General features: G+C 40.5%; 2 protein-coding genes across 29 annotated transcripts in view; one reads left to right on the top strand and one right to left on the bottom strand.

The window, feature by feature from the left end:
* UBAC2 (UBA domain containing 2) overlaps positions 1-25,572 on the bottom strand; it is an 885,094-nt gene that overhangs the window by 481,259 nt on the left and 378,263 nt on the right. The gene's annotated exons all lie outside the window — the stretch shown is intronic.
* Positions 1-25,572, top strand: part of DOCK9 (dedicator of cytokinesis 9) — a 298,820-nt gene that overhangs the window by 183,428 nt on the left and 89,820 nt on the right. For 19 of the 28 annotated variants that reach the window (XM_050765961.1, XM_050765940.1, XM_050765954.1 and 16 more), the window contains exons 10-26: positions 1,127-1,201; positions 2,701-2,841; positions 3,330-3,533; positions 3,918-4,040; positions 7,548-7,630; positions 8,199-8,321; positions 17,627-17,706; positions 17,787-17,974; positions 18,115-18,180; positions 19,431-19,523; positions 20,228-20,351; positions 20,972-21,093; positions 22,163-22,249; positions 22,926-23,015; positions 24,044-24,159; positions 24,426-24,495; positions 25,379-25,504. In XM_050765961.1, coding sequence (XP_050621918.1) covers positions 1,127-1,201; positions 2,701-2,841; positions 3,330-3,533; positions 3,918-4,040; positions 7,548-7,630; positions 8,199-8,321; positions 17,627-17,706; positions 17,787-17,974; positions 18,115-18,180; positions 19,431-19,523; positions 20,228-20,351; positions 20,972-21,093; positions 22,163-22,249; positions 22,926-23,015; positions 24,044-24,159; positions 24,426-24,495; positions 25,379-25,504 — 1,911 coding nt within the window. Of the gene's footprint in view, positions 1-1,126; positions 1,202-2,700; positions 2,842-3,329; positions 3,534-3,917; positions 4,041-7,547; positions 7,631-8,198; positions 8,322-17,626; positions 17,707-17,786; positions 17,975-18,114; positions 18,181-19,430; positions 19,524-20,227; positions 20,352-20,627; positions 20,721-20,971; positions 21,094-22,162; positions 22,250-22,925; positions 23,016-24,043; positions 24,160-24,425; positions 24,496-25,378; positions 25,505-25,572 lie in introns of all 28 variants that reach the window. The other 9 variants (XR_007720659.1, XM_050765933.1, XM_050765939.1 and 6 more) reach the window with 1 other exon arrangement.

Below are 25,572 nucleotides of genomic sequence, written 5' to 3'. Positions count from 1 at the left end.
CTAAAATGTTGCAGGATATTTTAGATTCTGAATGAAATCCCCAGTCTTTTTTTTTTAAGTGAAAGCAAGTTTATTAAGAAAGTAAAGGAATAAAGAATGGCTATGCCATTGGCAAAGCAGCCCTGAGGGCTGCTGGTTGCCCATTTTTATGGTTATTTCTTGATGATATGCTAAACAAGGGGAAGTCCCCAATCCTTAGCAGGCAAATCCCAGACTCATTTCTCTTAACTTTTTTTTTTTTTTTTAAATCATGCCCTGCCTTTCGGTTATGATGAGTGACTTGGTGATTGCTCAGGTGTGACTTGTCCCTTTGCACCTGCTGTGCCTTCTCCTAGAATGTGCTTTTCTCCTTTCCTGGCCAAGTGTTCTTGTCCTTCCAGATGGGCCTTCCCTTGGGAGGTGGTTTCTGACTACCACCCCCTAGTCCAAGTTGATTTCCACTGTTACCTTAAACTTTCTTTTGTCCTCTTATTACCTGTTGATATGCTGTCTCCCCACCTGGTGTTCCTTGGGGCTAGGGACTTCCTTCATTCACATTTCACATGTCTCTAGGGCCTGGCTCATAAGAGGTGCTTAATGAATATTTATTGAATTAATCAGCATCTTGTCCTTCAAGATCAGCCATCATTTTCTCTATCTTATCATTCAAAATATTTTCCTTCCTCTTCCCCTTCTTGCAACCAGTCATAGACTGGACTCTGTTAAATCTTTCCTAGCATCTGTGCTCATTTCCATCTTCAGTGTCTGTGCATCCTTTTCATTCAGCCAGGAGTGTTAAGCTCGATTCTGCCCCTTCATTCCAAGTCTATCCCATATTCCATTACTTTATGAAGACTTTCCTGACACACAGATGCTTAATTATTCTCTTTTGCTTTCTTTGTGTTGACTTTGACTCTACCACTGATTGTGAGCTTCAGAAGGGCAGGAATCTCATCGTCACTTCTTTTTCCTCCTGGTGCTTACTTTGTGTGCTGCACACCCCCTGGCATACACAGCGGCTCTCCAGCACGAGGCAGAGCTCTCCAGCAGCCTCAGCCTTCAGGACTAGGCAGCTTTTAACTGTATTTGGGCATCTTTGCAAGGAAAGGATTTTGTTAAATGTAATTTTTATTTATCTTGTTATCAGAGTGCCAGAGAAGCAGAAATCAAACTGAAAAGTGAAAGCAGAGTCAAACTTTTTTATCTGGACCCAGATGCCCAGGTAAGAACTATCTAAATGTTTAATATTTAAAACCAAGTGTGGGAGAGAAAATCATCGATGGGCTTATTTGTTTATTTGTTTGCTTTGTTTATTTTGGAACAACAAGCAAAATAACTATAGAAAATTCGGGGAAAAGAGGAAAAATAAAAATGTATAATCTCATCACCATAGCATTACTATTGTGAATATTTGATATTTAATAGATGTTTGAAAATTGGGAGAGATTTATTGAAAGACATTCTCAAGTTCACAAAGCACATCTAATTTATCTGTTAAAATAGCCATCAGAAAATAACCGGTATCACTGCAGGTGCCTGGGAGTCAATGATAATTCCCAAGTAGCCCAGGCTCAGGCTCAAATACAAAGCTTTTCCATTTAACTTCAATGATAAGTACTTCTCTGTTTCCTCACAGACCTCATAATCATATGTATGTGTGTTTATATGTCTATAATTTTTATCTGCTTTTAAGAAGTTTTTGTTTATCATGGTAAAAATATACATAATATAAAATTTACCATTTTAACCATTTTTAAGTGTACAGTTCAGTGGCATTAAATACATTCTCATTATTGTACAACCATTAACACCATCCTTTTCCAGAACTTCTTCATTTTCCCACACAGAAACTTTGTACCAAATAATCACCTTCCTTTCCTTCTTCCCCCATCCCCTGGTAACCTCTGTTCTACTCTGTGAACTTGCCTATTTTAGGAACCTCATAAATATGGAATCATATAGTATTTGTCCTTTGTTTCTGGCTTCTTAAACTTAATGTTTTCAAGGTCAATCCATGTTGCAGCATGTGTCAGAATTTCCTTTCTGTGGCGAATATTCCATTGTATGTATATACTACATTTTATGTATCCTTATACATCTGTTGATGGACACTTGGTTGGATACTGGATGGACATTGGTTGTGTTGTTCATAATCATAATTTTCAAGCTCTGTATTTTTTCAGTTCACCCATTGAGTAGGCATACCATCATATCTTTTTTTTTTTTTTTTTTTTTTTTTGAGACGGAGTCTTGCTCTGTCGCCCCAGCTGGAGTGCAGTGGCGCAATCTTGGCTCACTGCAAGCTCCGCCTCCCAGGTTCACGCCATTCTCCTGCCTCGGCCTCCCAAGTAGCTGGGACCACATGTGCCCGCTACCACACCTGGCTAATTTTTTTGTATTTTTAGTAGAGACGGGGTCTCACTGTGTTAAGACAGGATGGTCTTGATCTCCTGACCTTGTGATCCACCAGCCTCGGCCTCCCAAAATGCTGGGATTACAGGCGTGAGCCACGACACCCCGCCCATGTCTTTGACCGTTATTATCAACTATGTGTGTAACTACTCTAAACCATAGAAACTGATTATATAATAGCAATACTATTGTGAGTAAATAAGTGTATATAGCTTTTCCATATTTTATTCTGTTTTCTTTGGATGCATTTATGATGATTTTTAAAAATAAGAGCATAACTTATTTATATGTTTACATTTTCTTTTAAAGAAGCTTGATTTCTCATCAGCTGAGCCAGAAGTTAAGCCATTTGAAGAAAAGTTTGGAAAAAGGATCCTTGTCAAGTGCAATGATTTATCTTTCAATTTGCAATGCTGCGTTGCCGAAAATGAAGAAGGACCCACTACAAATGTAATTTTTCTTTTTAAAAATAAAGATAAAAAAATAGAGGCAGAAGTTTCAAATGTGCCTTTACAGTACAGCTTGGATAAGAAATCCTAGTCCCTGGTATCAAAGAGGTGCAGTGTTTGGATCAGGATATGGAGGTTGTTTAGCCTGCAAGGACAGGATGTTCGTGTTGAAAGATGAGGGTGGTGGTAGGTGTGTGCTCAGCTTTCTAGGAGACAGAGTTCATCTTAGATGCTTCGGGGAATGCAACTGTGTTTTCTATGGAGCAGACATTATGTAGCAAAACACATAAAGCTAAAATAATTGTTTTGTTTGTTTCCTAAAATGTTTTATAACCTAATTATCTGTATTCTAAAGGATGAGACTGTTTATCTTTAGTAGTAATTTATGGCAACAGTCCTAAATACGTGTTGTCATTTCTCTTTTGATAGCAACATTCTTTTGTCCCTGTTTGAGTCATAGTGATCGTTGGATTGTTTTGTTTTGTTCAGGTTGAACCTTTCTTTGTTACTCTATCCCTGTTTGACATAAAATACAACCGAAAGATTTCTGCCGATTTCCACGTAGACCTGAACCATTTCTCAGTGAGGCAAATGCTGGCCACCACGTCCCTGGCGCTGATGAATGGCAGCGGGCAGAGCCCATCTGTCCTCAAGGGCATCCTTCATGAAGCCGCCATGCAGTATCCGAAGCAGGTGGGGAATATGAGCCCAGCATTCCTACTACTCAGACTCACCTTGCATGCTATGTAAATGCACCAAAAATGCTCAAATTAGACCTTGTAACGCAGAAGTGGGGTCGTTAGACTCTTAATTAATAGTATTTATTATTAGACAGTAAAAGCAAGCTGAGAAATAAGTGGCTTTTAATTTCGTTTCTTCTTTCTAAACGTTCTAGTTACCTCCCTCACCAAATAGACTTTTTGAGCAGATGATGAACTATTTGTCAGCTAACTAGTTTGGCACTGGGTGCTTTTTACTAGTTGTCCTGTTTCACTGTTCTTTGCTGTTTAATGTTCATGGGAGTTGTTTAACACAGCTGTGAATTCTGCTGACTGAAGAAAATTCTTTGTCTCCTAGGGAATATTTTCAGTCACTTGTCCTCATCCAGATATATTTCTTGTGGCCAGAATTGAAAAAGTCCTTCAGGGGAGCATCACACATTGCGCTGAGCCATATATGAAAAGTTCAGACTCTTCTAAGGTATGAATGGCTTTTAAACTTTGTGGTGGTAAAAAGCAGTCTGAACAGAGGCCTTTATGTGAAACTATAAATGCTTAATGAAATAAAACGTAAGCCATATTTATACTCTAAAAGACGTAGAATATGCTACATGTATTTACTCTGAACTTTATGTCGTTATTGTGAAGGAAATGTAGTCCTGTGTGTAAATAAAATGCTCCACTTGACTAGACAATTCTGACCTCCTAAAATAATTTGCAAAGGAATTACCAGCTTAATAGTAAACTTTCTCTGTTAGAAAATACATGTATGATATTCAAATAAAGTTCCTTATATTTGTTAATGTGCCTCTTGGGTCCTGAAATTATATTTTGGTCCACTTACACTTATATATGAGGCTGGAGACCAGGAGATGCCCTTGGCTCAGATGGCCTGGCCAGTAGTGTCAGTGATTCAGGTCCACTTGGTTTTCGCTAGAGAGGGCAGAGTTTTAGGTGGAAGATGGAAAGAAAACATACGTGATGTATGTTTGGTTTTTTTCAAAGCAGTGTTTGTTACTCGGGAAGTGCCTAGGCATGGACATACCATAGCATTATTAAATATTAGAGGTCATCTAGTAAAAGATGTGCTTTCATATTTCAGGACACTGAGGCTCACCAAGGCTTAGTGACCTGCTCAGTGTCTCACAGCTGGAGCTGCCAGAGGGCACTTGACTGCCACTTCGTAGCACCTTGTGCTACCTGGTTAGTGTAATCTGTTGAGTGCTATTATCCTTGCCAGTTTTATGTATTTTTAGTTCTTTTTTTTTTTTTTTTTTTTAATTTATGTGGTCATCTGAGAGGCCTGAATTCACTGACAAGGACTGGTCCGCATACCCCAGAGGCTGTGAGCGAAGTTTACTAAGTTGGATTCAGAGTTTCCTTTCATCACCTCTGTGGGCACTCATGCATCATAGCTGTGTCCACGGGATGCAGGATGGCCATTGAGAAATGGGTTTCGGAGTCAGAAACCTGGGTGCTGTATGCCTAACTCACCTGGGTCCTTTGGACAAATCACATCACCTCTCTGGCCTCCAGATGTTCCTTCTGTGCATGAAGGATGATGTTACTTCCTGCCTCTGCCTTCCTCATAGGGACAGTGTTAGGATCAAACAGATCATGGACGAGTCAGTGCTGTGGGCACCATAAATCACAGAAAGCCCAGAAGACGTCGTCATTTATTACAGCCCCAGTCAAGTAAAAGCCCATTTACCCAGGCACATTGTTTCCAACAGTAAGCGTTTTTGGCTGATGAAAGCTGTGTAAAGTTTGGTCTCTGGAGAGAAGCTGTTTTATTTTTTTAAATCAAGTCTGTAAAACCGTGGACAAGAAGCTCTTTTAGCTCTTTTATGTTTTGATTAATAATCAATGAAGGCCCGAGATAAGATCTCCTCCCCCGACTGTGTATGCAACACATTTCCAAGGCCCATCCACACCAACTTTGTTACTTCTGCCTGCTGCATGCATGGTTTGAAATTTGGCAGCTCATGTTGGTGTAAAAATCACATATCACTGTAGGCTAAACTTACCTCTGCACACTCCTCCATGTCCACTGAGCATCTGCTGAAGTCTGCTTTTTCTTCATTATTTATGGAATGTAAAGCTCATCCATGTGTATATTATTCATGCATTTACTTTCCTGCCACCTCCAAAACATTCAATTAAAGCAGGAATTAAGGCTCAACCATCTTACTTTAGCACAGTTTTGGCAGAAATGTTACAGTGAGATGATTTTTTTCAGTCTGTCAAAGTTGTTTCTTCATGTTTTCCAAGATGGTCTAGAACATCATTTAGAGTAAATTTTCATTTTGGAGGAAATTTTTATGAAAAGTCTCTGTAGGTATCTCCTGTGAATAGATGTTTTAAAAATAAAGAGAAGGGGGAAAAGGCCCAAAGGGCAAAAATAGGTTTCTTACTCTGACTTTCACACATACTGTGTTCTATTTGCACCCTTCATATATCTGAGAGCTAAGTCCTCATTCATTGCAGAAAAGGCTTATTGATGTCTTATGTTTTAGCCTTAAATTTCATGAAATTACTGCATTTTACTCCACAACATATTCATCGTTGTTAGAACCAAAAAATCTTGAACCTGAGAATGTTTGAGTAAATTGACCCTGCAGCTAGGCAGATCATTGTACCCTAAGACTCATACACCTAAGACCCCACTAAGTCGCCCCATCCAAGGAGGCAAGAACATACCTCACTGGAAAATGGGGGAGGTCCGAGATGAATCCCTGACGTCTCTTCCAATTAGGATTTATTTTCCAGGTTACTCATGAAGGCAGCAGTTCCTACAGCATGATCATGGTAGGATTATAAAGTTTCGCAACTGGCAGGGATCATGAAAAGTATAGCCCCCATTTTCAGGTGTGGATAGTGGAGCCCAGAGAGATTTGATGGCCTACAGAGTCAGACAGCTGGATTCAGTGTGACTTAGAGACAGACAGCTTTGTCGTCTAGATCCTTCTGGATCCTTCTAGATCCTTCCTGTGGCTGATGGTGCACACAGATCACCAGAGGTCTTGTCAGAATGCAAGTTCTTATCCAGGAGGGTTGGGGCAAGGCCTGAGACTCTGCATTTCTACAGTGATGCTGATGCTGTAGCATACTTTGGCTTTGGAGCACATTTCCCAAAATCGGTTGACTTTGGTATAATTATGTAAAAGACCCTTCAGTAAAAAAAATAAAATAAAAAATTAAGTAATGTAAAAGACCCTTCACTGTGACTCTGAGACAATCAAACTTTACACTGATGACAAAGCACTATCATAGTACAGACTAATTTGGAAAAATTAAGCATTATCGTTTTTAGCAATAGGGGTATAGATGATTAATAATAGGCCTGCCTTAGGCTAAAAGCAAATAAGCTTTATTGTACACTCTGAATTAATCAGTCGATCTACAACAAACCAAAATTAATCATTAGGAAGTAGAAATAGCAGTAATTCATATTTAGAAAGCAAGAATATAGCATTGAGAGCCCCGGCCTAACTGAAGTCAGTATCTTAATATCTTACCCCTTATATTGTGGAAATCAGCATAAGCTAGTGCACATTAGGAGCTGTGAAAGCTTAGTATTTTAATTAATGTTCTCATTTAAATCCTAATAATGTGATATATTTTGGTATGGATACCAAATAGTAATTATTAATAACTCAGTAGACTTATAATAAGTAGTATTTAGTCATAAAGATGTATGAAAACCTCTGAAACAGTGTGTTTGTTGCCTGTAAAGACCAAAGAAGAGACATGGATTTTGGAAAGTCTTCATTCTGTATTCTTTGAGAATCACTGCTAGAGAATGGCTTAAATAAACTACTCTGCACAGAGTGTGAGTGCAGCCATATTCATTACTGTATGATTTGCTTTTCTATGCATCTGATGCTATGGTAAGGACTTATTTAGTGAGTGTGTAAGGATGGCTATTTAGGTCACAGTTCTTTCAGTGAGATACAGTATCTCATAGCTTTATTCTCATGTCTTCAAGGTGGCTCAGAAGGTGCTGAAGAATGCCAAGCAGGCATGCCAAAGACTAGGACAGTATAGAATGCCATTTGCTTGGGCAGCAAGGTAAGGAACACCTTGTATACCTTTTAAATCGATATAGATAGATGCATGGATGGGTCAATAGGCCTATTCTGTTTGTTGTTCAGAGACAAAGAGGATTTGAGTGTGTAAAATTGAGAAATACATAAGCCCAAATTTTGAAAAAATCATTTAGTAGAGTCACAGAGAGGAAAGACACTGTCTGGAGAGGTGCTACCTGGAGGTGGCAGGGTGCATGGGAGTGTTAGCTGCAGAGCTGGGATTCTAGGACCCAACCATGTGCCTCCAGCTAGAAGTCAGGGCAGTCCAGTGTGGCCTGGGGTGATCTTTATCTCTTGACTCTACTTGTTAAGCATTTGACTTGCGTATGTTGTTTCCTAAGCACAAGCCATTGACTGGAACTGTTTTCTATGTAAATTGATTTAGTTGTCCTCATCCCCGTAAATGTTTTCTATGTTTTTAGATAGTGAGATTTCTGTTGGCTATAGCCAATAGAATAGTAATTAGACTTCTCATAGAAACCAGATTTAAATAATGAATTGATTTTGGTGTTTTGGAAACCCAGTTTAGAAATGTTGCTTTGCCATTTCAGGACATTGTTTAAGGATGCATCTGGAAATCTTGACAAAAATGCCAGATTTTCTGCCATCTACAGGCAAGACAGCAATAAGCTATCCAATGATGACATGCTCAAGTTACTTGCAGACTTTCGGAAGTGAGTTTCAAGGTCTTATTTCCACACCTGAAAGATAGAAGCTGTGTAGTGAGGAGGGAGGAACAGGGGAGCAGTCATTTACGTTGCTGGATTTAGACATCAGACGGGATGGCAAATGAGCGTGGAGCATTTCGTCAAACCCTTAAGAAGAAAGATGGGATGAAAATCAGAAGAATAACTGGTTAATTTGAATTCTGTAGAGGATGTTTTGGGAGGTGCTGTGAAGGGTGGGTTGGATAGGGTTGAGCCTAGGGGGTAAGGAAACAGTTGAGGAACCTTGTCAAGAGGTGAGAAAGGACTCAGCAAAGCCACTGCAAGTGCAAACAGGAAGAAGGGGACAAATTCAAATCGTGTCAAAGAGATACGATGACTGGGTCTTGGCTTCCTGGTTGGGTGTTGGGGTGGTAATAGTCTAAGATAAATAACTTGCAAGGTATCTAACTTGGAAGTTTCTTGCACCAGTTGTTGCTTGGCTTATGGCACCATTGCTCCACTCTGCCTGTGGCCTCACATGGTCCTCTTACTGTGTGTCTCTGTCCAAATTCCCTTCTTAGAACACTAGTGATAAAGGATCAGGGCCAAGCCTAGTGACCTCATCTTAACTGATTGCGTTGGCCGAGACTCTGTTTCCAAATAGGTTCCGTTTATAGGTACAAAGAGTTAGGACTTCACCATGCTTTTGGAGGACACGATTCAACCCATAGAGGGAGCAAGGAATGTGTGCAACATCACAGGGCTGGCAGCTTCCCCAAGTCAGTCTTGCCCGAGGGTCTGTGCCCTTAACCTCTGTGCTGTTTTGCTGCTACATCATAAAGAGTTCACTTCTGAGCCTTTGAAACTGATTTTCTTTGCTAGGGAGATGGGTCTTAGAACTTTTCTGGGGAAATTCTGGGAATGTGAAAGAGCTGAGGGCACTAGAAGATGTGAAATGAAAAGAATAGCTGAGAGCCAAATGCTAACTATTCTATGCCAAAGATATCCTTGTTTTGTTTGTTTTTTGTGCATATCAAAATAACAATCTTATCAGTTTGTCTAGAATTCAAGAATGGTGGTTTAGCTTTCTTTAACCTCATTTTACCATTTTCTTATCTCTCTTCAGTAGTAGGAATAGAAAAGATATGAGTCATAGAAACAGGCTCAGTAAGTTCTAAAAACATAGCGATGTATTCCTAATCAGAATCCAATCACATCCACGTCAGCAGGTGACTTTAGCCTTCACAGCAATGTGAAATCCCTTGTCAAGAGGCTCAAAAAGGTAGAAAGGATTCTCAAGGTCTCTTTCAGTTATGTGATGATACAGTTTTTGACAGTCTTGTTGTTTCCCCTTTTTGGAGCTTTAATGAGAAGTGCAACCTCAGTTTTGCTAGCATCAAGCTAATCTTACCTGGACAGATGTTAGCCTGTTCAGCAAAGCAGAGTGCATACCCACTGGGCTGATTTGGAATGAACCTTTCCCAGTTCATGTAGGGAATTGGAGAATGGGGAGAGGAGGATGCTGGTGAAGGACGAAGCCTGCTGGGTTAGCCTTCCAGGGTTCCTGAACTGTACAGGTGCCCCAAATTCCCAGTCACTATGTGACAGTTTTATGACCTGGTAAGGACACAGGTCTTGGCCAGGGAGTGCCCCCTGGATCCCTATGAATCTGTTATTCATGAAAGACTAAATGAAAGAATAGTACCTTATTTTTACTTTTAAATCATAGAGGGTCTTTAATTTACAAACATAATATATGTTCATTTTAGAAATTTTGAGAAAAACAGAATACAAGGATGAAAAAAGGTTTACTACTAGTTTTACCCTTCATGATGAACTTTTGGGGAACATTTTTTTTTTTTTTTTTTTTGCGATGGAGTCTCGCTCTGTCCCTCAGGCTGGAGTGCAGTAGCGCGATTTTGGCTCACTCCTGCCTCAGCCTCCCGAGTAGCTGGGACTGCAGACGCCCACCACCACGCCTGGCTAATTTTTGTATTTTTAGTAGTGACGGGGTTTCACCATATTGGCCAGGCTGGTCTCGAACTGCTGACCTTGTGATCTGCCCACCTCGGCCTCCCAAAGTGCTGGGATTACAAGCGTGAACCACTGCCCCCAGCCTAGGGGGGAACGGTTTTTTTTTTTTTTTTTTTTTTTTCTTTTTGGAGACAGAGTTTCACTCTTGTTGCCCAGGCTGGAGTGCAATGGCCTGATCTCAGCTCACCGCAACCTCCACCTCCCAGGTTCAAGCAATTCTCCTGCCTCCCTGGTAGCTGGGATTATAGATAAGTGCCACCACACGCAGCTAATTTTGTATTTTTAGTAGAGATGGGGTTTCTCCATGTTGGTCAGGCTGATCTTGAACTCCCAACCTCAGGTGATCCACCCACCTGGGCCTCCCAAAGTGCTGAGATTACAGGCATGAGCCACCACGCCCGGTTGGGAATATTTTTTTTACATTTTATTTATTTACATTTTATTTTAGTTTATCTTATGTAGCTATGATCATACCAAATATGTGATCCCCGCATAACTCAAGTATTTTCTGAAAGTGTGATATACACATTTTTATAGACATCATTTTTAATGCATAAGTATTATAATAGTCCATTGAGATAGATCATAGATTGTTTAACTCTTCCCCCATTTTTTAACTTTTTTTTTTTTCCAAGATGGAGTCTTGCTCTGTCGCCAGGCTGGATGGCAATGGCACCATCTTGGCTCACTGCAACCTCTGCCTCCCGGGTTCAAGCAATTCTCCTGCCTCAGCCTCCTGAGTAGCTGGGACTGCAAGCACCCCCCACTACACCCGGCTAATTTTTTTTTTTTGTATTTTAGTAGAGATGGGGTTTCACCATGTTGCCCAGGCTGGTCTCAAACTCCTGACTTCAGGCAATCCGCCTGCCTCAGCCTCCCAAAGTGCTAGGATTACAGGTGTGAGCCACCATGACTGGCCATTTTTTGACTTTTAATGTGTTTCTGATTTTTCAGAATTATGGCTATAAGCCACAGTTAGAATCTTTAAAAAATCTTCTCTATTGGTAGTGGGTAATAGATTATCATACATACTATATTATCATATAGTAATTATTGTCATTTTTTGAGTTTCAAGAAAATTTCATTCTTACTAATGTTTTCAAAACCCAGTCACCTTTAGTTGGATAGATTTCAATATTTTCTTTTACTCAACTACCATGCAACTCTGAATAACAAATAGGTAGGTCTGTGTGGTCTTAGGAAAGTGAATACACTACATTATTAAGGAAGAAAAATGTATCTGTATGACTACATTTTTTGAAAGAAAATATCACATATTTCTTTTGTATGTAAATGAAAGAAGTGGATAAGCAAGTAGTTGTCTAGATGGAACGATAGGCATAAAAATAGCTATTTAGGATATATGCCAAATAATCATGGTTATCTCTGAGGGATGGGTTGATGGGTGATATTTCACCTTCCACTTTATAGCATTCTGTCATTTTTATATGAACTTTTTTTTAAAAAAACACTAATACTTTTATATTCAGACAAAACAAAGAATGAAGTTTTTTATATTGATGGAGGTTGCAACCCTGTCTCAGAAGTCACTTCCTAGGCTGGTTAGCCTGACACTTCCCCTCCTCAGGGGCAGCCCCTGCTCATGGTCCTGTCTTCGGTGGAGGCTGGGGAGTGGGGCTTCACATGGCCACTAATCTGAAAGTGATCAGAGCAAAAAGCCCATGGCCAGGCAGCAAAGAACACAGGGAAAATCAATGTGGCTTCTCTTCTGCACACCATTTCTTCATGCGTGTGCTCAGCGGGAGGGCGTTGGTGTGAAGAGTGTGCTCCAGGTGGCCAGTTAGAGACCCAGAAACCTGAAAACGGGGATCCAATTCTGACAGCAGAGAAGACGCAGCAGGGCAAGTGAGGCCACTCTCCTCAATAAGTATCCAAAGAAACGTTGGTGCCCACTCCCCGCATTCTTCACAGCAGAGTTAGGGGAAGTGGAGGATTCCTTTTTCATTTTTAAAAAAACTTTGTAGTGCTATTTTTCTTTCCTCTTTATTTTTTACAGGAAATAATCTCATGTCAGTGGCCTGGGTACCAGCTTGGATCCAAAGCTATTGTTTCTACCCCCATGATCGTCTCAAAATGTTATTTAATAATGCATGAGAAAAATTTCTTCACACTGTCTCAGTCTTTACAAAACAGCTGCCAAAGCTCATAAGCCACTTTTCTTTTTCCCTTGCAATAATTACCCAGGGATATGTTCCAAGATTTAGTAAGAAAGCGATTCTGTCAGATAGATGATATTGCTGACATTTTATAAGAAGAGAGACTTAGTATTTTCGATTTGATTTGTTTATGGTGGTATCTCCTGGATAAGATGATATCTTATCTTTTTTAACTTCTGCAGGAAATGTGAAGGCATGAAGGCAAAGTATAAAAATAGAATGTTTTCTTTAAAATGTAGACCTTTTCAATGGTACTACGTTGGATAGTTTAGGTAATAATACTCCTAAGGTTTTGCATATGCAACTTAATGTATCTCTGTTTATTTGTACATTCATTTTCTTTGCATCCAAGTGTTACAGCTTTACCCCTATTTTGCTCTGGTTACACTGCACTCAAGCCAGGTAGGGCTGCTTGGCTTTCTCTAAACTCACTGTGGACTTCCCTCTGCCATGCTTTTCTCTCTGTCCAAATTGTGTCCCCTTCTTGCCTCCTCAAGCAGCACATAAATCACACACACAGCATACACCCCTCCCCTTTTCCTTTGTCTCTCTGAGGGAACTCTACTCATCTTTCAAAGCCCAGTCTGTAGCTCACTTCCATGCTGGGAGACCTGGAGGCGGTTACTTGGCTTCTCTGCCTGAGCCTCCTCCTCTTTCTAAGGGTGGATAATAATGGCCCCTGCCCCCTAAAACCATGGTGGGGAATAAATGCAAAAGGCATTAAGGTGATTTCTCCCACCGTGAATACTGATATCATCCCTTATTCCCTCTCGTTAGATCTAGATACTCTGCCTTCTGGTAGTGGTTCGTACATACTCTGTGAAAGTAATTGCCCTCATATGCCGTAAGTAGCTTACAGTATCAACTGGACTTTTGGCTTCTTGAGGCGAGAAATCATATCTTGTTTGCATTCCTCCATGGTCCTGAGTACATACATTGCAGTGTATCCTAACCACTTGATAAATGCTTATTGAATTTTCTTCATAGACATAAATTCAGTGATTTTTATTTAAACAAAAATATCTCAAATTTCTTTCAATCATATATAGTTTTTTTTTTTTTTCTAAGTGACACCAAAGCTTTTAGGGAATATTTCCTTCCACAAAACACAGTTAGAAGATTAAAGTCACCACCAACAGCAGTCCAAACACACCTGTATTGCCAGCTAATCATTTTAATGAGCCAATACAGGAAGTCAGGAAGGGAGGACCAGGCTGCAGAAACACTGAGATAAGGACCCTAAGTCTGCGGGCATGGGAGGACTGCTAGTTGGTGACACCATTCTCCTTTCCTCTGTGGGAATTGTTGAGTCAGCAGGAATGGATGGGCAGTGGGAAGGGAAAATTTTCCTCAGAGACAGTTTGAGCCTCACTTCTACGTTCACGCACAGACAGGAGCAGTTCCCAGAGGCCAGGCATCCTGCAAGTGTCTGTAGTGCATGCTTATTTAATTCGTGTAATTTTAAGATGAGTTTTCATGTTGAAGTATTATTTTATAAATTTCGCAAAGAATATAGGTACTCTCTAGCAAAACAAAGCAAAAAGACCAACAACTATTCTCAGTCATGAAATAATTCACTGTGTAACACGCACACCCACCACTTTGGAAATAGTAAAATCTTCACTGCCTGTCAGTGTTTAATGTCTAATAAACCAGATTCAACAAAAACCGTCAACTTTTGAAATGGGTTTAAGATTGGGTTTTTGAAAACTTAAAGCTGGCAAAAAAAAAAAAAAAATTTTAAAGTACATGTGCTACATAATATGGAACTAAACTCAGAAATGTGCTTGGAAACACATGGAAAGAATGCCTTTACAGAAGCAGCAACTAGAAGTAAAATCTCTCAGCAGAGGGAGGAAATAGAATAAGAAATAACTGTAGTTAGGCACAGAAGTATACATTATAGGAAGATTTTCAGTGAAGATCATTCAATTAAAATATGTTACTTAGAAACATACTTTAATTGTATTCCATCTCTCTCAAAAATTTATATGTGGAGGATGTTGGAGTGATCTTAAAAATGGTGATGGGCCGGGCACGGTGGCTCAAGCCTGTAATCCCAGCACTCTGGGAGGCCGAGACGGGCGGATCAAGAGGTCAGGAGATCGAGACCATCCTGGCTAACACGGTGAAACCCCGTCTCTACTAAAAAAATACAAAAAAACTAGCCGGGCGAGGTGGCGGGCGCCTGTAGTCCCAGCTACTCGGGAGGCTGAGGCAGGAGAATGGCGGGAACCCGGGAGGCGGAGCTTGCAGTGAGCGGAGATCCGGCCACTGCACTCCAGCCTGGGTGACAGAGCGAGACTCCGTCCCAAAAAAAAAAAAAAATTGGTGATGAAGATGCCTGTTCATTTATAGGTGGAAATAATTAGGAGGGGTGAAATCCGTTACTCTTGCATACTTACTTACATTTAAAATATAATTTGTAATAAACAGAATATTTCTAACTCGAAGCAGATACAACTTCATAGGTGTCTCTAAAATTTGGGGAATGCAGGGTCTTGTGATGTGTTGTAGTGTTGAATTGCTCCAATGAAGAGGTGAGCAAGGCACCGTATGTCAAGAAAATCAATACCTTCATAAAACCACTGGTCTGAAGGTTGACGCCCCTGAAGAGCTCTGTGTGAAGCTCAGAGAGGCTCCCACAAGATATCATCATAGGAGAGTGCCCAGAGCTTGGGAGACGGTCAGTGGAAAGCTCTCAGGAAATGACTGACCCTTGAGGGAGGGCTGCTGCCCCTCCTCCCACCAGGAGAAAAGGATCTTGTGTGTATGAAGCAGCTCACACCACAGGCACAGGGGAAAACTGCAGGGGAGTGCTCGGCTCTACCCGGAGAGCTCTTGGCCAGAAATCTTTTCAACAGAAGGCAGATCGTGTGAAAAATCATTGACTTACCTTCCTGACCATTACCTCTTTCAGGAACTGTTCATTTAAACTCAGGTGTAAACAGAAGACAAGTGGAAATGAGAGGGAGGGACCCTGGGAGAAAGAGATTTAACAACTTAGAGCTGGCGATGGGCCACGATGGATCTTCTCAACATCGTGTCTAGTCTTAAGGATGCAGGAATTTAGAAATTTTAGGGAAGTCCTAATTCAGGTGAAAAATATTCCAAGTTGTACTGAGGAGTGACGCGTGAGGCTGCTTAATAGACAACAGTCATGTCCAAGGAATTTGCAAAATAGGAGGTAGGAACTTGTCAAAAATGGAAATAAAACCAAATGCTGAATCTGCCAGTCCCTGTGCTTTGGTGAACCTTGGCAACGTTCTAAAGGAAATCTGAAACAGGTGGCTTAGGAAGGACGGTGAGGCGGCATTCTGTTTCCTAGGACTAAGTCACGTTGTGTTGAACTAGTCATCCTAACCGCATTTCTTCTCTTTGTAACTGCGCTGCTAAGCTGGTGTAGTAGAGGAGTGCAAAGCCTTCAGCAGAATGTTTTTACCACATGTGGGTGCCATAGTAGCCTGTGAACGAGTGAGAGAAGCACTGCACACGTGAGTGGGCAGTTGTTCAACTGCTGGAAAAACCAGATGCTAGGGAGGGTGATTAATGAGCTAGTGTCAGTCTGGAAATGGGCCTCCAGAGACTTGGGAAGGAGCCTGTTCTTGGCAATATTCTGTGCAATATCTTTCTCAATGACTTTTATGGGACTATAAAATGCTGATTAAATATTTTTGTGGCATAAAGCTATTAGGAGTATCTAATGCAGTAGATGTTAGAATCTGGATCTAGGAGGACTTTGATAAACTAGAAATAACTCAACATAATATGAAATTTTGGCAAGACAAAAATTAAATTCTCTTCTGAGGTCCAAAAATATAATTATATAAATAAAAGACAAAGAAATTAGCATGTGAAAAAAGATGTAGGGATTTTAGGTGACTACATTTCCTGTGAGTCACTAGAATGGTATGGCTACCTAAAAGTAATAGCTTTGGGGCTGTGTTAGTAGACAGGTATATTGTAGAAAACCAGACAGGGGCTGTGCACCCACCTGTGCACCCACACTGGCCAGATTTATGCAGTTCCAGGCGCCGTAATGTAACTGGCAGGTTCTTCTGGGAGAGAATGACACTGGGGCAAGGTACGTAAGTGTGAGAATAGAGGGCTTCAGAATGTGCGGTATAGGTGGCTGAAAGACAGAGGAGCGTCACTAGACCCCTTGGTGAGTAGAAGTTTCAGGGAGGTGAATTTCACCATGCTATGAGGAAGAGCAGACTAGTGTCAAAACCGCTGGGTCAGAAGTCTCATTGTCACTAGGAAGGGTGAGGCAATAGCAGCACTTGTCAGGAGTGTCACAGGGGATTCCTATATTGGATTGAGTCCGAACAAATGTTAATACAACAATTTCAGTGAGCTTTGACTCTGTACCCAGCATTTTGCTGGACGCTGGAGCCTAAGATGATTTCTAATTCCTAATGGTGCTGATTGTATTTTTTATTTTTTATTTCAATAGGTTTTTGGAGAACAGGTGATGTTTCCTTACATGAATAAGTTGTTTAGTGGTGATTTCTGTGATTTTGGTGCACCCATCACTTGAGCAGTGTACACTGTACCCAATTGTAGTCTTTTATCCCTCACCCCACTCCCACCCTTTTCCCCAAGTCGCCACAGTTCATTGTATCATTCTGATGCCTTTGCATCCTCATAGCTTAGCTCCCCCAAATGGTGATGATTCTAAATGAGCCAAATATTTATGGTGAGGCTGGAGTGGTTCAGGAACACTTGAGCTATAACTGTTTTGCTGATATTCTTTATCTAGACCTGTACTGTGCAGTGCGCAGCCACTAGCCATGTGTGGCTGTCCTGTGAAATACAGGACGTCTGAATTGAGATGTGCTTTAAGTATAAAACCAGTAATACACATCTGGTTTTAAAGACTTAGAGTGCACATTTTTTATACTGATTAAATACTGAAATGGTAATATTTTGGACCTATTTGGTTGAATAAAGTATATTATTAATGTTATTAGTTCCTGTTTGCCGTTTTGCATGAGGCTACTAGAATGTTTAAAATTGTCTTTATGGCTTGGTTTATGTTTCTCTTGGAAGTGCTGCTCTAGAGTGTTGGTTTTAGAGTTAACTTACAAATGTTTGATTTTTCTCTTCTTTTGTTTGCAGACCTGAGAAGATGGCTAAGCTCCCAGTGATTTTAGGCAATCTAGACATTACAATTGATAATGTTTCCTCAGACTTCCCTAGTAAGTGTCAGTTCTACATAATAGAATTTTTGTTAGTTCAGTTTTTACTTCAGTTTCAATTATTTTGAATATCTTTTCAGATTATGTTAATTCATCATACATTCCCACAAAACAATTTGAAACCTGCAGTAAAACTCCCATCACGTTTGAAGTGGAGGAATTTGTGCCCTGCATACCAAAACACACTCAGCCTTACACTATCTACACCAATCACCTTTACGTTTATCCTAAGTACTTGAAATACGACAGTCAGAAGTCTTTTGCCAAGGTGAGTGTCAACGTGGGGGTTTCATTCTTGATGTCAAACCCTCCCTTTAGATTCAGCTTCCCATGTTCTTTTATAAATATTTACATAGTCTGACTTTCTGGGTTTTTTTCTTATTCTGTTTTGTTTAACTATTGCTGCAGGCTAGAAATATTGCGATTTGCATTGAATTCAAAGATTCAGATGAGGAAGACTCTCAGCCCCTTAAGGTTTGTTTTTTGTTTTTTTTTTAAATGTATGTTCACCTACCTATTCTGATTTTTCCATTTTCAAAATGCACTTTCGTGATACCATACAACTAAAACAATTTAGTACATTTTAATTGACACAAATCAAAAATAGATAATGTTACGATGTATAAACATATATGCTGAATCTTAACGAATATGGAATATTTAGGTTCTTGCTCCTAATTGACTGTTTTTTTATTCTCTTTAAGGATGAAATTTTCTTATACATACTCAATTCAGCAAACACTTACTGTCCACCTACTATGAGCCAAGTGCTCATACTGTCAGTGCTATGAATTATGATATGAGTAATGTTGATAATAGTAATAACTGATCAACAATTGATGATCTTTATTAAATGTTTACTACAGTATAGTAATAATCACAGCAGTAGATTATGGGTAACGTTTATTGAAAGCTGTTTGTACTTCAGGTACTGCTCTAGTGTGTGTTTAACTATTTTGGTTCTCATAACAGTCTTTTGATGAATTAAGTATTATTATTATCCATATTTTTCAGGTGAGGGGAGTAGTGCAGAATTTATTGCCTCAGGTAAAACATTAGTGGAATCAAGATTCAAACCCAGGCAATCTGCCTCCGTAACCCAAATTGTTTTACTGTGACTATGTGAAAGTGACTTCCTAAGAGAAGAAGGAGACAAAGATGCAAAAAAAAAAAAAAAAAAAAAATATATATATATATATATATATATATATATATATATAAAAAAATATAGTTTCTGTCCTCAAGAAATTCAGTCTAGTGGGAAAAACAGCCATGGAGAAAAAGATCTTGGTGCACAGATGGTACTAAATGGAATTTTGGACAAAACTGAAAATTAATACAGAAAAATGCTGAGGGGACACATGGAAGGAGTTGACAATTTCTTGAAGAATGCTTGAGTGTTTTCTTGATGCACAGAGAAGCAAAAGTTATTTGGACGGAAGAATTGCATAAGAAAAGGCATGGAAATGTGAAAGGGAACAGTGAGCAAGGCGTCATGCAGGGCTGTGACCTGGAAGGGCAGAACGGGGAGCAGGCAGGTGGGCTTTGAAGCAAGCTGGAAGGTGGGCAGGACCCAGCAGTCCAGGGTTCACAGGCCTGGGGTCTGTCAGAAGTGGCGACGTTAAGTCTATGCCGTAGGAATGCCTCCTTCTTTACAATATATCCGAGTTTAATTTCTTACTCAATCGAACCCTGATGTTTCCCTTTGGTAACTCTTATTTTAGTGCATTTATGGCAGACCTGGCGGGCCAGTGTTCACAAGAAGCGCCTTTGCTGCAGTTTTACACCATCACCAAAACCCAGAATTTTATGATGAGGTAAGTGATGTATTCAAGGGAAAACTCAATTTGACCAGTTTTTAAGGGAAACTTTAATGTATTTGCCTGGTAAAGCAAAATTCAAGAGAAGCTGCATATTACCCTGAAATTACAGAGATAGACGGCATGTTGAAGTATTTCTTTTATATGTTTTTTTCTGATTGTAAAGGTAACATTTTCATTATTAAAAAAATAGAAACTTGGAAACTGCAGATAATACAGAAAAGAAAAAGTCATAATCCCACTGTCACTACCACAATTAATATTCTGGTTTATTTCCTTTCAAATTCATACTTTAGTTACATTTGTTGGACCTGAGAATCTTTCTTTCTTATCATTGGATTTGTTTACATAAAATTGTAATGTAATTCATTGAAACCGCTGTATGCATGCTACTTTGGAATGTTCTATCCTGGTTCTTCATAATGCCTTGGCTGTGGTAACTTAGCGTAGTAGTTACTATCATGTGTTTTCCAATTCTTTCTAGAAATACCATCAACTCTCTTCCTGTTTCTGAGTGGTGAATTCAGGATTCATTTCTTGCTTGGCATAATTTATAGTCTCAGTATCTTTGAGTGCAAATGTTAATATCCGCTCGGAGAACAAGTGCACGTTTGTGCATTGGGTAACACATAGTGTCTCTGCTTTCACTGAGAATTTCTGTGTTTTTAGAAGATTCGGTTGTTATTTTGTCTTCCTTGCAGATTAAAATAGAGTTACCCACTCAGCTGCATGAAAAGCACCACCTGTTGCTCACATTCTTCCATGTCAGCTGTGACAACTCAAGTAAAGGAAGCACGAAGAAGAGGGATGTCGTTGAAACCCAAGGTTGCGGGGGGTTCACCATTCCTTTGATTTTAAATAATTGAAACATTAGGTTCTTAAATTGTATTAGGATTCTTAATTTCCATGTGTTTGCAAAGGGATCTTTAGATGAATTTTGTAGGTAACGGATATGTAGCATGTCTGGGTTGCATATGTAATTTTTTTTTTTTTTTTTTTTAATTTTTGAGCTCAAGCTGTCCTCCCACCTCAGCCTCCTGAATAGCTGGGACTATAGGCATGCACCACCGCCCCCTGGCTAATTTTTGTATTTTTTTGTAGAGACGGGATTTCGCCATGTTGCCCAGGCTGGTCTCGAACTCGTGAGCTCAAGCAATCTGCCCACCTCTGCCTCCCAAAGTGCTGGGATTACAGGTGTGAGCCACCATGCCCAGCCTGCATATGTATATTTTTATAAAAGAAGATTGTAGAGTTCTAACCCCAAAGAGGCCTAAGTACATTGTAGACAATGTTCTACAGAGATTACATTTAGGGCCTTTTAAATTTCTTACTCTAATTGATACAAAAAGTTCTTAAAAATCAGAGAGTTTTACATTGGCTTTCTTTCATAAGTTTTCATACACTCACAGTATTTTGTTGTTGTCATTGTTCTTTGTTTTCAACAGTTGGCTACTCCTGGCTTCCCCTCCTGAAAGACGGAAGGGTGGTGACGAGCGAGCAGCACATCCCGGTCTCGGCGAACCTTCCTTCAGGCTACCTTGGCTACCAGGAGCTTGGAATGGGCAGGGTATGTCACATTTTAGGATCGGTTCATCCCAGTTTCTTCAGAAAACATTAAAGAACAACTACAACAACAATAACACACAAGAAGCACACAGTATTTTTGCTCTTCCACCATTTTGATTTTAGTTATTCATTTTCAAGTGAACTTTGGCCAATTGAAGGCAGTGCTGTTAGCAGCTACCGCAATGTCAGAATTACAGTTTGGGCATTTTGTAAGCCCTGAACTAGTGGTGTCTCAGCAGAGAAATAGAGACTTGGAGATTTGGGATAAGGTCTGTCTCTGCCAACTGGCCATGCTCAAATAAAGATGAGTTCTTAGGGTCATGCAAACTATTAGGAATTTTCCTCCAGCTTAAAGTAAGTCAAGTTCGCCAAATCTCTCACCCACATGGTTGCACATTCTGAAACCTTTCTGATTCGTGAAAGCCTAATTTTCCCCAGATTTCTTCAATTGCTTTGTTGGCTTTGCATTCTTTTTAGCCATCTTAAATTTTATAGACTGCAGCTTTATAACATGCTTAAATAAAGCCTGTTCTTTTTATGTTTGTCTGCATTTAAATAATGCCAAATTTGAGTTCATATTATAGACAAATAGTTAAATTTTCCCAAGAAGAATAACTTGTATAATTGAGCATGACAGAAAAACTGAGGTTTCAAAAGTTGAAGTTAGTGTGAGCAGACGATTGACCCTTTGCCCATGCCAGGCCTGCATATTGTGCTGTTTGCTTTATCTGGCACCTTTTACTGTCTCCTTCAGAATCCTGAGCTCAAGTTGGGTTCAGATACTGGTATAGTAGGATTCTTTTCCTCTCAAATGAACAATAACTCACACAGCTGCAAGAAACAGAAACGATAACTTAGAAAGTCCAGTAATAAAAGCATTGTACTTTGGGGGAAGAAAGGGGGCAGAAATGTGTATCATCTGCATTCCTGCTGTGGGCCTGGCACAGTTGCCAAGTCACTAAAGTTCTCTGGGCCCTCTTTCAGTCCCTTGTCATTACCCTCATTGATAATCATGTTAGAGCCAAAATAACTAATCTGTAGAGATATTGTTCCCTCCATATTTTTTTTAGCATTATGGTCCGGAAATTAAATGGGTAGATGGAGGCAAGCCACTGCTGAAAATTTCCACTCATCTGGTTTCTACAGTGTATACTCAGGTACGTGCTCCTTCAACAAAATTAGCAGTGGCTGCTCTGTGACTAAGTTTGCACCATTTTGCAAGAAGAAAAAAATCCTAATGTGTTATATTACTATTTTTTTACTCTATAGTTCTTTTTCTAAAGAAAGTACAACTGAGGTGCTCATATGTATTCATATAAATGACTAGAACAAGCATCATTTTCCAACAGATTTCCTCTTTTGTGGGAGGATCTTCTTGATGTTATTATTTGTACATGATCAATTTTTAGTCTTAATAAGATGAAGCTGGGCACAGTGGCTCACACCTGTAATCCTTGCATTTTGGAGGGCCAAGGTGGGCAGATCACTTGAGCCCAGGGGTTTGAGAACAGCCTGGCCAACATGGCAAAACCTTGTCTCTACAAAAATACAAAAATTAGCCAGGCATGGTGATGTGTGCCTGTAGTCCCAGCTACCTAGGAGGCTAAGGTGGGGGGATTGCAGGAGGCTGGGAGGTCAAGGCTGCAGTGAGCCATGGTCGTGCCACTGCACCCCAGCCAGGGCGACAGAGCAAGACTCTGTCTCTAAAAAACAGCAGCAACAACAACAACAACAAAAACAGCAAAAAAGCATGCTGCAAGAAACAAATGCTTTTATTTCCACAGAGTGTATACTAATAGACTTTCTTCTTCTTTTCCTTTTTCCCCACTGCAGGATCAGCATTTACATAATTTCTTCCAGTACTGTCAGAAAACCGAATCTGGAGCCCAAGCCTTAGGAAACGAACTTGTAAAGTACCTTAAGGTATCAGATGGCTTTCTTAATATCCCCTTTTGAATGAGTTTGGTGTAGGCTGGGTTTTCTCTTTGGTGATGAGTGTTGTTCTCACCCCTTGGAAGCTCTTACCTGGATGTCTCACATGGGTAGCTTCTGTGAGGTTTAGATAGTGGCAAGGAGTGGACCTAGGAACGGCAGTACTCCTGCCTGTGTCCTAGGCCCATGTATCCTTTGCTCAAGGCAGGGTCTCTAAAACATACTGTTTCTCATGCATGGAAAACCCCTCACTTGAGACGGACCTCACTGGGTACCAAGCACAATGATGGGCACAGAAGCAGCGACTTCAGTCCTCACCCTTAGGGAACTTCTAGTTCATTGTAGGAGATACTATAAACTTGGACTGCATGCTAGGCAGACAAATCAAATAAAGAAATAATACACAGAACCAGTCCTGCTTTGTGCAAGGGGTTCCTGGAGTGGCTAAGCAGCAAGAGCCAGGCAGGGTTTGTCTAGGGGAGCTTCATCCAGAACGTGGTTGTGGGGAGCATTTTGGAAAGGGGAAATAGCTAAAAGGGCATGGGGACAAAACAAGAAATATGAGAAATGGGATAGAAATTTGTTTGGTTTAAGAAGGAAAATGGAATACATATCCACATAAACAGTGAAGTTTTTATATGTGATTGCTTGTGGCCCCTCCCTCCATCTCAAAGACAGCTGCACAGCGTTTCTCTGACCCTGCTTCCTCCATCCCAGCTGCCTCTGACTCCTGTCCCCTTCTGCCTCCCTCATCCAGCTTATGGCCCTTTGCAATTCCATGGGCCCACCTGGATAATCCCTATCATGAGGCCTGACTAGCAGCCTTACCTCCTCTGGGCCATGTGACGTCTTCACAGGTGGACTGAGACACAGACGCCTCTGGGGACATTCTGCCCACCACAGCCTTCCCTTTGTTTTAGAGGGAGTTCTTCTATCCTTATTTGGAACAGAGTGGGAAGGACTTTGGGCTGGTTTACTTTTAGAGGGATAACATGAACTGTGCCATTCCGTGTCCATAGAGTCTGCACGCGATGGAAGGCCACGTGATGATCGCCTTCTTGCCCACTATCCTAAACCAGCTGTTCCGCGTCCTCACCAGAGCCACGCAGGAAGAAGTCGCGGTTAACGTGACTCGGTAAGGGAGGTGGATGGATGGATGCTTTTCCTCACTTCCAGTCTGTCCACATCTGGAGCAGTCATGCTTAGCTGGGATGCTACTATGTGCTGAACATTATATTTAAGAAATGTCTTTGATCTCGTATGTAAGGACCCCATCTAATTCCTTGTCTCCTTGTTTCCTAAGTGCCAATAGCATCATCATTGTTCTACTACTGCTGTGATAATAATGAAATGTTTCCATTCTTACATATTCATTGCTTTATTCACTCCTGTGGTGTGTAGGGTCATTATTCATGTGGTTGCCCAGTGCCATGAGGAAGGATTGGAGAGCCACTTGAGGTCATATGTTAAGGTATGTAAAACACACTGTTCTGATCACTTACATCTGTGGCGCTCCAGTTTTCCTTCTAAGGACTTATTTTTTCACAAGCCTGGTTATTCGGGGAGGTACTTGTAACTTATGTTTTCTCTTCTATTCCTCATAGCCAATGCTTGTACCTGAATAGGGGAGGTACAAAGAGGGGCAGCCATTCATTAATTTACTTAATTCCATTCCTTCAATTACATTTCTTTTAGTGGGTTTTCCAAATAATATGACTCGATGCAGGAGTTTAAAGAAGAATTTTAAGTTGTTCTTGCCTAGGCCTCTGGTAAAGTTAGTTATCTTCATTTTTTTTTTCCCCCACCTAAAATTTCCAGCAAAACTGCTTCTCCCAGATAGGAAGGTTAGCTCTGGCTACAGTCAAATCAGATGACTCTGTGGGGCAGCAAGAGATGTTGTTAGGATAAACATCAACAAGTTATTTATTTATATATGACATCCAGTAAGTAGAGTGGCAGTTACTATTCTAAACAGTTGTACATATTCTGTTTAGTATTAAATACCTTCGTAAATTACAACTATGCGATAATTTTAAAAGTAAAGTTCTGGTCCTTGAGGATATCAGTCATCTATTGCTGTGCCACACATTCCTTGAAGCCCCTGGCACAGGTGGAGTGACGGGCTGGCTGGTCACTGATGTGACTGGGTCGGATGACTCACGTAGTTTCTTGAAGACATCGTGGACTCCTTTTTATCACATGACTCTCACCCTTCCCATCTTTGTATCCACACCTTCCTCTCCCACAAATGAGATTGTCCCTCAGTCCCTGATTTCCATTCTTGGGAGTCTCTCAAGCTTTCAGCCCAGCATGGAGAGCTAGTGCATTAAAGTCTCTTTCCCTTTTCTTCAAAGTATGCGTATAAGGCTGAACCATACGTTGCCTCCGAATACAAGACAGTGCATGAAGAACTGACCAAATCCATGACCACGATTCTCAAGCCTTCCGCTGATTTCCTCACCAGCAACAAACTACTGAAGGTATGTCAGGAGAGTCAGTGTGGCTCCGATTGAAACTGATTAACAGGAATTCACCCCACAGCCTGATC

The sequence above is a fragment of the Macaca thibetana genome, chromosome 17, assembly GCF_024542745.1.
Source record: "Macaca thibetana thibetana isolate TM-01 chromosome 17, ASM2454274v1, whole genome shotgun sequence".
Lineage (NCBI taxonomy): Eukaryota > Metazoa > Chordata > Mammalia > Primates > Cercopithecidae > Macaca > Macaca thibetana.
Note: the sequence above shows the minus strand (reverse complement) of the source record. Positions and strands in the feature narration are given on the sequence as shown.